The 12115-nt window shown below is 25.8% G+C and overlaps 3 protein-coding genes across 4 annotated transcripts in view; 2 read left to right on the top strand and 1 right to left on the bottom strand.

Annotated features, from left to right (window-relative positions):
- The window catches only part of LOC106793575 (cohesin subunit SA-2), an 8346-nt gene extending 6492 nt beyond the window's left edge, over window positions 1-1854 (top strand). For both annotated transcript variants that reach the window (XM_014760619.1, XM_014760618.1), the window contains exons 17-20: window positions 666-701; window positions 851-1024; window positions 1108-1192; window positions 1505-1854. In XM_014760619.1, coding sequence (XP_014616105.1) covers window positions 666-701; window positions 851-1024; window positions 1108-1192; window positions 1505-1522 — 313 coding nt within the window. In that variant the 3' untranslated portion in view covers window positions 1523-1854. The remainder of the gene's footprint in view (window positions 1-665; window positions 702-850; window positions 1025-1107; window positions 1193-1504) is intronic.
- A 135-nt stretch (window positions 1855-1989) lies between these two features.
- Window positions 1990-7978, bottom strand: LOC106793522 (putative leucine-rich repeat-containing protein DDB_G0290503). Its single transcript, XM_014760523.1, has 13 exons — window positions 7798-7978; window positions 7496-7584; window positions 7290-7351; window positions 6117-7177; window positions 4889-6059; window positions 3996-4729; window positions 3612-3916; window positions 3242-3423; window positions 2944-3098; window positions 2610-2699; window positions 2462-2524; window positions 2197-2316; window positions 1990-2087 (listed from the first exon to the last, which is right to left on the bottom strand). Exons 1-13 carry the CDS (start codon window positions 7825-7827, stop codon window positions 2016-2018), a joined length of 4134 nt encoding a protein of 1377 aa, XP_014616009.1. The 5' UTR covers window positions 7828-7978; the 3' UTR covers window positions 1990-2015.
- Window positions 7979-8695: 717 nt separating this feature from the next.
- On the top strand, window positions 8696-11521 carry LOC106793521 (kinesin-like protein KIF18A). Its single transcript, XM_014760521.1, has 2 exons — window positions 8696-11412; window positions 11494-11521. The coding sequence occupies exons 1-2, from the start codon at window positions 8738-8740 to the stop codon at window positions 11519-11521; spliced, it is 2703 nt and encodes a 900-aa protein (XP_014616007.1). The 5' UTR covers window positions 8696-8737.
- Window positions 11522-12115: the final 594 nt, after the last annotated feature.

Genomic DNA, 12115 nt, shown 5'->3' with positions numbered 1-12115 from the left:
AATTTCTCAACAAACAAAAAGAAAAAGAAAATAAAGTCAACATTTAAATTAGAATTAAGATAGCGTATAACAAAAGAAAAATAATAATGAATTATAATATTTTTGAAGATAAAGTGAAAAAGATAGTACATAGAGAACGATGTGTGTATTCTTATCCAACATAAATATTTAAAAACAAGTAAGTTTAAACTTTGTATTCTATTTATATATTAATAATACAAATTGGTGATAGATACAAAAAATATGTAATATTAATTTAAACGAGACCTTCTATTCCCAGAGCTCCCAAATCCTATATTCATGCAATTGGAAATTGATATTACAAGCGCATGATATACTTTTTCAAATTAAATAAACTGTAGGAAATGTGACAGAATTAACCCATTATTTCACATTTCCTAATTTGGAATAGAATTTCAGATATGTACAACACGCCGTTCTCTATAATTATTAACTTACAGAATCATTTTACATATATATTTTGTTTTATTTCTTGGGTTAATTCTGTAAGTATATATACATAATTAATGTACATCTGTTTCACTATTAAATAGAAAAGATTTAATAATGCATTAATTGAAGTAATATCGACGTTAAATTTTTGTCTCTTTATTTAAATACCGTATAAGCATACAATATTTTGATCACTATGAATTGTTTTTCAGTAAACACAAGAAAAAACGTGGTCCCCGGAAAAATCAGTAAGTAAAATTTTATTCATATTATGTATAATACTAATAAAAATGAGAGATGTGCTATTTCAATCATTTTTTTTATAATATAAATAATATAATGTCAATATTACTAAGTATTACATTTTTATTAATTATATTATATTATATTCTTTCAGATTACCAGTTACAAAAATTTCGATTACACGTGGTCCCAAATCAAACACATATTATGAAGCTACAGAATCAGGGTTAATACAAACATCTCCAGGATCTATGGCAGAGGATACATCAACAAGTCCTTCACAGGATATAGATACTCGTCTTAAAACTTTGCAGATACAATCAAGACCGTGAGTAAATTATTTCTATGTTCTTTTTTAAATACGATATTAAATACAATATATTTGTAATTGTTTTTTTATTTATGTAAAAGGAGGCGAAATCAAGAGCATTCCGAACCAAGAGAATTACGAAGAACGTCGAGAAATTCAGGCCGATATATCGAGGGTCAATATATGGTAAGTACAGTACATGTTTAGGATGATATATGTATATTGCAATCTTATTTAGTATTTTATATTTACTTATATTAATATAACAAAGATTCCATAAGAAGATATATTTACACGGTATAGACTCTGGTAATTGTTAAAAATTATGTTTTCTATTTAGATGAGTTTCAATTTATTAGTTGATTTCCAAAAATAATTATATAAATTAATATTTATTTAATATGAAACTGTTTGATTATTTTTAGTATATTTTTTTATATAATTTTATTAATTAAAAATAATCCAGATATTTAATTACATGTTATTTGTTTTATATAGGAATCTGATTCAGAATAAACGGATAAATTGAAAAGTACACATCATATACAAATTCGAAACCATATACATGTGTACGTATGAGTATGCACGAAGCATGCTATACACGGGGACCCCATTTAAAATCAAGCAATTAAAAAAATATGCGGTTTTTTAAAAAGAAATCGTTAATAATTTTTGTTATACGATTTTTAAATAATGACTGACTTTTCTATAATATAAATTTCGTTCATAGGGCATTATTATATATATATCATGTTATATTTTACAAATATTTGATAAGAAAACTTAAAATTTATCCTTGTTATCGCCAAAGTATTAATGATTTGTCTAAATAAAAGATTTTTTCTCAATATATATATATATATAAAATTATTATTTTACTTATATTATATTAATCTATTCACATATTTTGTACATTATTGTAAAGAAAAAAAAGGAAAAAAAAAGAAAATACAAAATATAAAGAAATGTGTATACACATTTGTGTCTCACTTAATTATTATTATTATTTTTAATCCATATTTGAACGTTGCTTTCGAAAAATTTTACTTAATCTTCGAGCTCTAGGTGTATTTGAAGCATTCTGTCAAATATTTGGTTAATATTATATATCTTAATAATTGTAATAATGTGAATATAAATATTAATTATATATAATTGTAATTTAATTAATTATATATCACATTCCTTACCTCATCTTGGCGTCTTAAATTGCACAATAATCCTCTAGTTCGTCGCGGCGTTGCTGTGGTCCTTCTATCAACATTTCGTTCCTTCAATATTCTTGAATTTGGGCTTTTCAATTCATTACCCTAAATAGTTCACATAAATTAAAAACAATAATTATTTGTTATAATTAAAACATCACAAGGATAATTTTAATTATTTATAATTAAAAAAAGATTGACTACTTAAACTCTTTCAATAAAAACATGATTACACACGAATTTTGCTTACATGTAAAGATAATCTACCTCCATTTTTGCTAGGTGTTGGAGGACCTGGTTTTTTATAGGACGGCTACAATACGAGAATTAGGCAATTACACAGAACAAAACAAAATACGCTAATTGATAGGCATACATAAATAAAAAAATATGCTTACTTGCGTTCTATCTCTTTTTTTCGTTTTTTGTTCAGGAAGGAGAATTTGACTTAGACTATCATTAAAAACATCATCAGAAACTGAACCTGTCTAAAAAAAAAAAAAAAATAACAATACAGCAATATTTACAACAAAGGAAACGTTTTAAATACTTAAAAATAATATATATACAAGGTATCCTGTAACTGGTGATACAATCGAGCGATTAAATCATAAATGAAGAATAAAATTTGTTCACATAAGGCTTTGCTCCTAAAAAATATAAGTTCGAAAATTTATCAAGTACACGTGCAGTTACCGGATACACTTTATACATTTTATTTATAAAACTTACTTTTATTTCTTCTTCGGTAAAATATAATGGTTGAAATTGTGTTTCGGCTGGATAAGATGATTTCAAGTGTGGTTTGCAAAGGGAATTTCTCATTTGTAATGCAGATAAACGATCAAAATCTACTACAGGCAAGCCACGACCTTCTTTCATATCCGCTGTATTAAATTAATATATGGATTATTCTAATATATATATAAACTAATTCTATCTTATCTGTTCATGTGTATGTGTATGTGTGTGTGTGTGTTTTTGCAGTTTAGCAACATCATAACAGTTTCTGAATAAGTTTCTTTTGTACCTAAATAAATATTATCAAAAACTTCTCCTTCTTCATCCTCCGCTTTAAAGGCATTGACTATAGCATGCATATTTTTGGCACTATGTTGTTTCTCATTTATATTTTCCTCTGTCAATGTTTTCATAAATGTACGTGAATTTTCGTGCATATTATTATCCAAAGGAATTTCTTCTTTTTCTAATCTAAACAAAATAAAAAAAGTCAATATCAAAACATTATTCCTTCTTCTTCTTCCTTTTTTTATTAGGACTTTGTCCTGTTATAATAGCTTTTTTTTTTATTGCTATTTCTAGGGGCGATTTATTGTTTTTACGAAGGTTGGTTGCTAGCCTCATACCTAAAATATTATTCCTTTTTTTTTTAAACTTACTTAATAGTTCTATGTTGCATAGAAAAATTCGTAGTTTTTTGTTCCATTTGATTACATAGCTTAATCCTAAAATCATTCAATTGCTGTAAAGCATCTTGTTTTTCTTGTTGCGCAGTTAATAGTTTTTCTCCGACATTCCAAAACTGTGAATTTAATTCATTGATATGGGTATTATATTTATCTATTTCCTCTTTATGCTTCTGACACTGTTGCTCCAATTTTAATTGTAACTGTTCTACTTTAAGCTCTATAGTTTTTTCTTGTTCTTTTTTCAATTTCATCATTTGCTCATTATAAGCTATTTTCTGAGGATACAAATAAAATATTTATAAATATATAATATTAATCAAATAATAATTATTTTAATAAGCGAATTTAACTTACCATTTGTTGTTTCATTTCTTCTAATTTCATTTCATATTTACTATGAATTTCTTTTAATTGAGTTTCAGATATTTTATTTTTAGCCTGCTCTTGTAATTCTTTATGTAATTTATCTCTTTCTTCTTGTAACAATAAAGTGTCTTGTTTCAACTGTGTCACTTGCTTCTTCAGATCATTTAAATCAATTGATTGAGATTTAAGATGTGTTACTTCTTTATTCTTTTTATTTTCGGTTCTAACTTCTTCCAATGTTCTTTCTAATTTTGCATTCCTTACTCTCATTATATCTAATTTATTCTTCATTTCTTTTTTCTCTTTCACTAACTGATCGATCTGTACTTGCAGTTTTTTATCGTTAACAGTTTGTTTAACTTGCCCAGCTACACAATTTTTCTTATATGAACTAATTGATTGTCTAAAAGCTTCTATCTCTTTTTCAGATTTAGTAATATCATTGCACATATTACTGATGTTTTCTAATTCTCCTTTGATTATTTCTTCCTCTTTGACATCATTTTCTTCTATATTACATTCAATAGTGGAACTTTCTTTATTACCATTTAAATACTGCAAATAAGTGTTCATTAATTTCTGCTCCATGTTAGAAAATTTCTTCCACATAAAATCGGTTATGGATTTAATATTTTGAAAATAATTAATATCATATTCATTCAACATTTTTTGAAGAATGTTTTTCTTAGTTTGCAAATGTTCTATATCTTTACATTTAAGATCTTTAGTGATAGTAGATAAATTATTAAATTCATTTAATACTTGATCCCATTTTTTTTTCAATGAAATGAAAGAGTCATTCGAATTTTCCAATGACAAAATAAATTTAGATAAAATCTCTTGTATTTTTTCCTTTTCTTTAATAATATTTTGAATATAACTCTTATGATTTTGTTCTGATATTTCAAAATCATTTACCTTTTGTCTCAATATTATATTTTCATTTTGAACTTCTACGTTATCAAATATAATTTTCTTTTGATCATCAATGATTTTTTCTAAATTCGTGTTTTTTACAGATAAATGTAATATATCTTCTTTAATTGCTTTCACATCATTAATAGCAAAGATAATTATCTCTGATATAACGTTGAATTCATTGTTATCATTTGTCTGTGATTCATCTGATATATTTTTAACAGTACTGTCATGTGCATGCGTAGAATTTAAAAGTTGTGAAAACATACACTTTAATTTTTTTATATAATCTTTTAATTCTTTACACGTTTCTACGATTTCTTTATTTTTTTTATTTACAGTATCATGACATTCTTTAAATACATTAAGCTCATCCATTTTTATTTTTAAAGACTCTTGCATTTCACTAATATTATTCTCTAAATCAGAAATTATAATATCTTTGTTAGCAAGTTTACATTCTAAATTACTTCTTAACGACTTTTCTCTTTCAAACTGTGAACAAAGTTTTTTTTTCGCCAGATTAAACTGAGTTTGCAAGTGATTTATTTGTAAGGATTTTTCTTTTAACGCTTTTTCGTGCCTCATTAACGCATTATCATGAACAGATTTTGCATTTTGGATAGTTCTAGTAATTTCTTTCAATATCATTTCTGATGCAATTGTTTCTTTAGACAATTTATCTATTTGCGATCGTAATATCAATATTGTTTCGTCTTTTAATTTGATATCCATGTTTAATTGCTCTAATAAATGTTGTTTATCTAATAATTGCGTTTCTAATTGTATGACAGACTCTTTTGTCTTATTATCACTTTCTTTTTGTATGTGGATCAAACGATCTTTTTCCAAATTTAAATTTTTTATATTTAAATGTAAAGAACTTATTTCATTGTCCTTGGATTCAATCGATTTTAAAATATTGTTATGTTCTGTTACAAGAGATTCTGCTTTGACCAATGCAGCCCTCAAGTCAGAAGATTTTATAGTTTCATCATGCAATGATTTATTCAAATTATCTATTTTTTCATTTAATACTTTCTCATTTTCTTCGCTTTGCAATAGAAGTTCGTCTTTACGAGCTAATAAATCTTCTAAACTCTTATTTATTATTATATTATTTTCCTCTAGAGATACAATTTTTTCTTGAGCATCATTTAATTTTAATTTTAGATCATTTAACATTTTCACTTCATTTTGCAATATTGTCATTAAATGCGTTGAATCTTCATGTTCTTTTAGAGTGATTTCTAACTTTTCCTTTAACTGATTAAGTTGTGTTTTTAATAAAGTATTTTCATTTCTTGCTTCTTGAAGTTGGACGTCAATAACTGAACTTAAAGTTTCACTTGTATTCATAGGTACCAACAAAGAATTTTCTAATATAGCCCCATCAACTTCAAAGCTGTCTTCTATCAATGTTCCATTTAATTTTCTTAAATGTGCACGTAAATCTTCATTAATTATTTTAAGATCTACTATTTCTCTTTCCTTAGACTCCATTTCTACTGTTAATATTTCTATAGATTTTTCTAAACCATTGCACTTTTCGTTAAGACTTACATTTTTTTTCTCTAAAAATGTTAATTTTTCTGTAACAGTTGTTTTATGATCTTCCAATTTAATAACATTATCTTGAGATTGGATTAACTGATTTTCTAATTTATGTATTTCTCGTTTGTAATAATCTTCATTGCGAAATGTATTCTTTCCTTTTTTACAAGATCTTGGAGTTGCTAGTTTATTTTTTTCTTCTTTTAATTTTTTTATTTCTAATGATTTTTCTTCTAGTAATTTTATTAAACGTTGCACTTGGTTTTTCTCTATTTTTAAATCCTCTTGAAGATCTGCTTTTTCAAACCTCTCCACTTCTAATTCGGATTTTAAAAGTCTTAACTCACGATTTCTTTCATTTAAAATTCTACTGCTTTGGGCAGAACGTACTACCGGAGAACCAAAAAATTCCTTAAGAGAACGTGTATTTGGTGTTTTAAATATATTTTTATTTTCAATTTCAATTAACTCCATTATAGCGTCTCTTAATACTTCAAAAGAAATAGACTTTCCGTAAGGTAATACCATTTCAAGAAAAGATTTAATTTTAATTTGTGTTTCATGTTGTAATTTAGTACACATCGGTAAATGAAAAGTAGAATTCTGACTCGCATAAGATAGTACTAATGACATGATATATAAGTCTTCAGGATATTTTTCAACTTGATCCTTATTAATTTGAAATTCAGGATATTCATCTAAGGGAAAAATAATTTTGTTATAGAATGTGCTGGTAAAATATTGCAAATAAAAACTGAGGCACCCTGTATATATTATATACATATAAACAATATTTATATATACACTTACCTTTAATAAATGCAGTAAGAATATCTTTATCCTTAGAACTGCTTATATCTTTTCTCAAAGTCCTATAAAAAATAATCATTAAAATTAGTTTACGAATAGGAAAGGATTTTATATTTGAAAATCTCATTTAATTAGTTCTCAATTACTTTAAATTATTAAGTAAAATATATATAAAATAAACATATAAAATCGTTAATCATACTTACAATGATTCAATTAACTGTCCATACAACTGTTTCTCTTTTAATTCTTCTATATCTTTAATTGGTGTTTCCAGAACATTTAAACAATTAATCTGAAATACGTTATACAAAAATGTTAATTAAGAACCACAATGAATATAATTAAAGAAAATCATATTAAAACGTCACAATGTTTTCAATTATTAAATTTATTGAAAGTATAAACATAGTTATTCATAATAATCACAATAAACATGAATATAAAATGCAAATTATATTTGATCAAATTTTAATTAATTTATGAATATTTTAAGGTAATTTCGTACCCACTCAATAATTATTTGTAACCAATCCATAATTCAATATATGAATATACAAACTCATTCAATTAAATTTCAAAAACCGTTTTGTTTGCTTTGACACCCTATCGTTCTGTTCAAGATCCGTTTAATTTCAAAAATCTTACTTGAATTCTACCTTACCGGAAGTAAACGATCATTGGTTTAGTTTTTCAGGAAGTAATCAAAAGGAATATATAATTTAATTTAGGAATTTTTACTTTTTCAAATTCCATTTAAAAATAAATTTTAAAAATGCCTACTTTTCATATATTATAAATATACCAGAGACTAAGATTTAATATTAATACTTAATAGCAAATATCATTCTTTGAATAATTTTTACTACATAAAACGATATTTAATTTATAAATTGTCAACTACTATCAATTTGTAAAAAACAAAGAAAAGAACATACTAATTGTTTTTACCTCTAGTGGATTATCAGATATTTTTATAGTAGTACTTCATAATATAGTTATTTTCGATAGTGAAATATAAGATTGGCAGAACTGGCATCTGAAAAATTTGAATTTCAAAGCTTAGCTTGTTTTCTTAACGGTTTACTTAGAAATCGTTGAATCGTTGAATCGTTAGAATCGAACACAACATATTTAAATATTTTTAGTGCAATTAAATGAAAAATTCGGAAAGAAGTGTTAAAGAAAAAAAGAAAGAAAAACTTTTTAAAAGTGTTAATAAAAATTGAATAAGAGAGACAAACGTAAGAAATGGTACAGTTACACTGTTAATGAAGATTATTGCTTTCTTTGCGGGTCATATTGTTAAGAAAATAAAAAAGAAAGAAATAGAAAGAAAGGAGAAGAAGAAGAAGAAAAAGAAGAAGAAGAAGAAGGAGAAGAAGAAGAAGAAGAAGAAGGAGAAGAAGTGTTAGATTATTTAGAACTTTTGTCGAATTTACATCATAATGGTATATAATAAGAAAGATCAGGCAAAGGCATTATCGCCTAATAAGGTGAGAAAATTTGTAAAAAAACGATTATCTGGGAACTTGTTAAAAACAAGTGCAAATGGAAACGGCGCAGCATCATCATCAACATTAACATCAACATCATCATTATCATTGGTAAACAAGAATAAATCAGAAACAAATATAAAAGTAATAGTACGAGTTCGACCTCCAAATGTTAATGAATTGCAACTTAATTCTAAGACAATCGTCAATATACTTGATGATAAAATTTTAATATTTGACCCTAAGGAAAAAGAAAATCCTTTTTATTATCAAGGTGTTGTACAGAAAGGTCGTGATTTATTGAAAAAACAAAACAAAGAATTACAATTTATGTTTGATAGAATTTTTGGTGACACTTCTACAAATAATGACATATTTGAAGGGACTACGAAAGAATTAATTTTAAGTCTTTTAAATGGTTATAATTGCTCTGTATTTGCATATGGTGCAACGGGTGCTGGAAAGACTCATACTATGTTAGGTAGTGCTAATGATCCTGGGTTAACTTATCGCACTGTAGCAGAATTGTTCTCTCAAATAGAAAACCAAAGTAGGCATAATGAATTTAATTTAGGTGTATCTTATTTAGAAATTTATAATGAAAATGTTCAAGATTTATTACATAAGTCTACACAATTGCATTTAAGAGAAGACARTAGAAACGCAGTTATCGTTGCAGGACTTAAAATTATTCCTATACAGAACGCAGAAGAATTGTTATTTTTATTAGCCAAAGGCAATAAAAATCGTACTCAACATCCTACAGATGCAAATCAAGAGAGTAGCCGAAGTCATGCAGTTTTTCAAGTTTATATTCAAATTAATAATAGATTGAATGGACAGACTAGACACGTTAAATTGTCTATGATCGATTTAGCTGGATCCGAAAGAGCATCAGTCACTGGATGTAAAGGCGCTCGATTTAAAGAAGGTGCTAACATAAATAAGTCCTTATTGGCACTTGGAAATTGTATCAATAATTTAGCAGATGGTGTTAAACATATACCTTATAGAGATTCTAAACTAACTCGTCTCTTGAMGGATTCTCTTGGTGGTAATTGTCAAACTGTTATGATTGCTAATATATCACCTTCTAATTTGAATTACGAAGATACATATAACACTCTCAGATAYGCGAATAGAGCTAAGAAAATAAAAACATGTGTTAAGAAGAATATTGTATCTTGCAAAATGTATATATCTGGATATATTAAAATAGTAGAAGAACAAAAGAAAGAAATTAATTTCTTAAAGCAACAATTAGCAGMTTATGAAAGTGGATTAGTACAAGTACAACCTGAACTTAAGGAAACCAAAGTTGTTACTGARGAAATAGATGATAGTTTACCAGAAATAAATAATAAATTATTAGAACTGTGTCAAAGGAAAAAATTATTAAGCGACAAGATGTTATCTTTGGAAAGTGCAGACAAAATTTTATGTATTAGAATGCATTACAATAAGGTTGCTAATCAAAGATTGCATAATTTAACGGCAGCTGTGGACATTTTGTCTTTTGAAGAACAGAATGCAAGTGGAAAAACAAGAATAAACAAATCTTTAGATTACTTTAAGCGACAAAGAAGTTCCTTGAAAGTGCAAATGGAAGGAGTTTGGAAAGAACTATGTGCAGTCGAGGAAGAAATRCAAAAGCTAAATGCTGAGATTTTATATAAAAATTTGCGTGATAAATTAGCAGATGTTTATTCTTCTTCAATCCAAGAAATAGACACATGTATARTGCATCAACAGTTTGAACATGTTAAGAAAATCGTTAGTTTACAACAATGTGAATTTCATTCAATGTGTAGTATACACAAACTAATAAGTTCAATATTACAAAGTTATTATAATTTGATAAATGATTATGGGTTAATGACTAAGGAAATGAAAGAAGAATWTAAACAGTTAATTAAATCGCTCGAAGGCGTTAGAAATATCAAATGGTCAGATTCAGAACTGATTGACGAAGAAAAAGATATTTACAGTTTATCTTGTTTAAGTATACCTCAGTTAAAAGATYCCCTTAATAATTTAGTGCCAGTATTTGTAGAATCAGTTATTAACGAAGAAAATCATAATGATCAAATTACTGAGGATGTTTTAAGTAAAACATTTAATTTGAACACCTGTGAAACAGAAAACACAGTTGAAGTTTTAGATACAACCATTACATTACATAAAAAAAATGGAACTAATTCAATAATAAATTCTGAACAGAATTCAATAATAAATACTGAACAGAATCCAATACAAATTATAAATAAAAATGGTACAAGTAATCATACAGCATCCTTACAGAATAAAGTAAAGAGGTCTGTACATCCGATTAATAAAATTTCTTCAAAACAATTTAAAAAAACGCATCAAAAACACAAAATTTTCAATCATGCATTTGAATCGCCTGATAAAGAGAACAAGAATACACAAAAGCAACATCCTATTATGAGTGCTAAAAGTATTGCTATTTTAAATAGCTTAAAAGAGAATAAGATTAAAACAATGTCGTGCGTCTCTATTATAAAACCATCCAAACCAATATTAGAAGATGCATCATTAAAATTAGTAAGGATGAAAGAGAGACGTGGACTTGGGTCTGCACACCCTTATCAAAAATCAAAACAGAAGTAAGTGATATTTCAGAAATATATTCCAAATTATCTATTAACGTGATTAACGGATGCACATTATGGTTTTTATTTTTATAGGTGTATATTGACTCCTACTAAAACATAATTGATAATTAATATATAAGTTTCAAAGGGAATTATAGACAGTTAATAAATCTGATGAACAATACAAATAATAGGTCAAAAAAAATAAATTTATTTGTATTGTTCATCAGATTTATTAACTGTCTATAATTCCCTTTGAAACTTATATATTAATATATTGTTTGGACTAGAATATTGATAATTAAATAATTGACAATAAACCAAAATCGTTTGTAGATATGTATATATATTTATTGTTTACTATATTGACAATGAGATTGAATACAGACATAGTTGTAATAACATGAGGAGAGAATTTTAAATTCATTGAAACTAACTTTATATTTGTAATATCAATAAAACTTTTAGATTAATTTTGCTTCGTATATTGTATTTATGTATTCTGTTACTCATTAAATGTAAGTAATAACATTTTTTATTTAATTTATAAACAAAAATTTTTTATATTCTAGTAATATACAATAATATATGATATCTTTGAAATTCTCGATATATGGAGTAAGTAATTATCATTGCTCATATCTGCAAAATTAATTAATAGCTGTTATAATTAAATTGTAGTATTACATTTGGAAATAAGACTGAAATATATTTC

This window comes from Polistes canadensis, unplaced genomic scaffold (genome assembly GCF_001313835.1).
Source record: "Polistes canadensis isolate GaletaPanama2010 unplaced genomic scaffold, ASM131383v1 scaffold_15, whole genome shotgun sequence".
Classification (NCBI taxonomy): Eukaryota; Metazoa; Arthropoda; class Insecta; order Hymenoptera; family Vespidae; genus Polistes; species Polistes canadensis.
Note: the sequence above shows the minus strand (reverse complement) of the source record. Positions and strands in the feature narration are given on the sequence as shown.

Bases quoted from the DNA above. Each gene is read 5' to 3' on its own strand.
- LOC106793522 (XM_014760523.1), bottom strand. From the start codon at position 7,827: ATGGATTGGTTACAAATAATTATTGAGTGG. The intron at 7,178-7,289 runs GTAAGTGTATAT...TTTTTCCCTTAG, and splicing joins TCTTACTGCATTTATTAAAG to ATGAATATCCTGAATTTCAA. The intron at 6,060-6,116 runs GTGAAAATGTTA...GAAAAAATTGTA, and splicing joins TGACAATATTGCAAAATGAA to TCTCTAGAGGAAAATAATAT.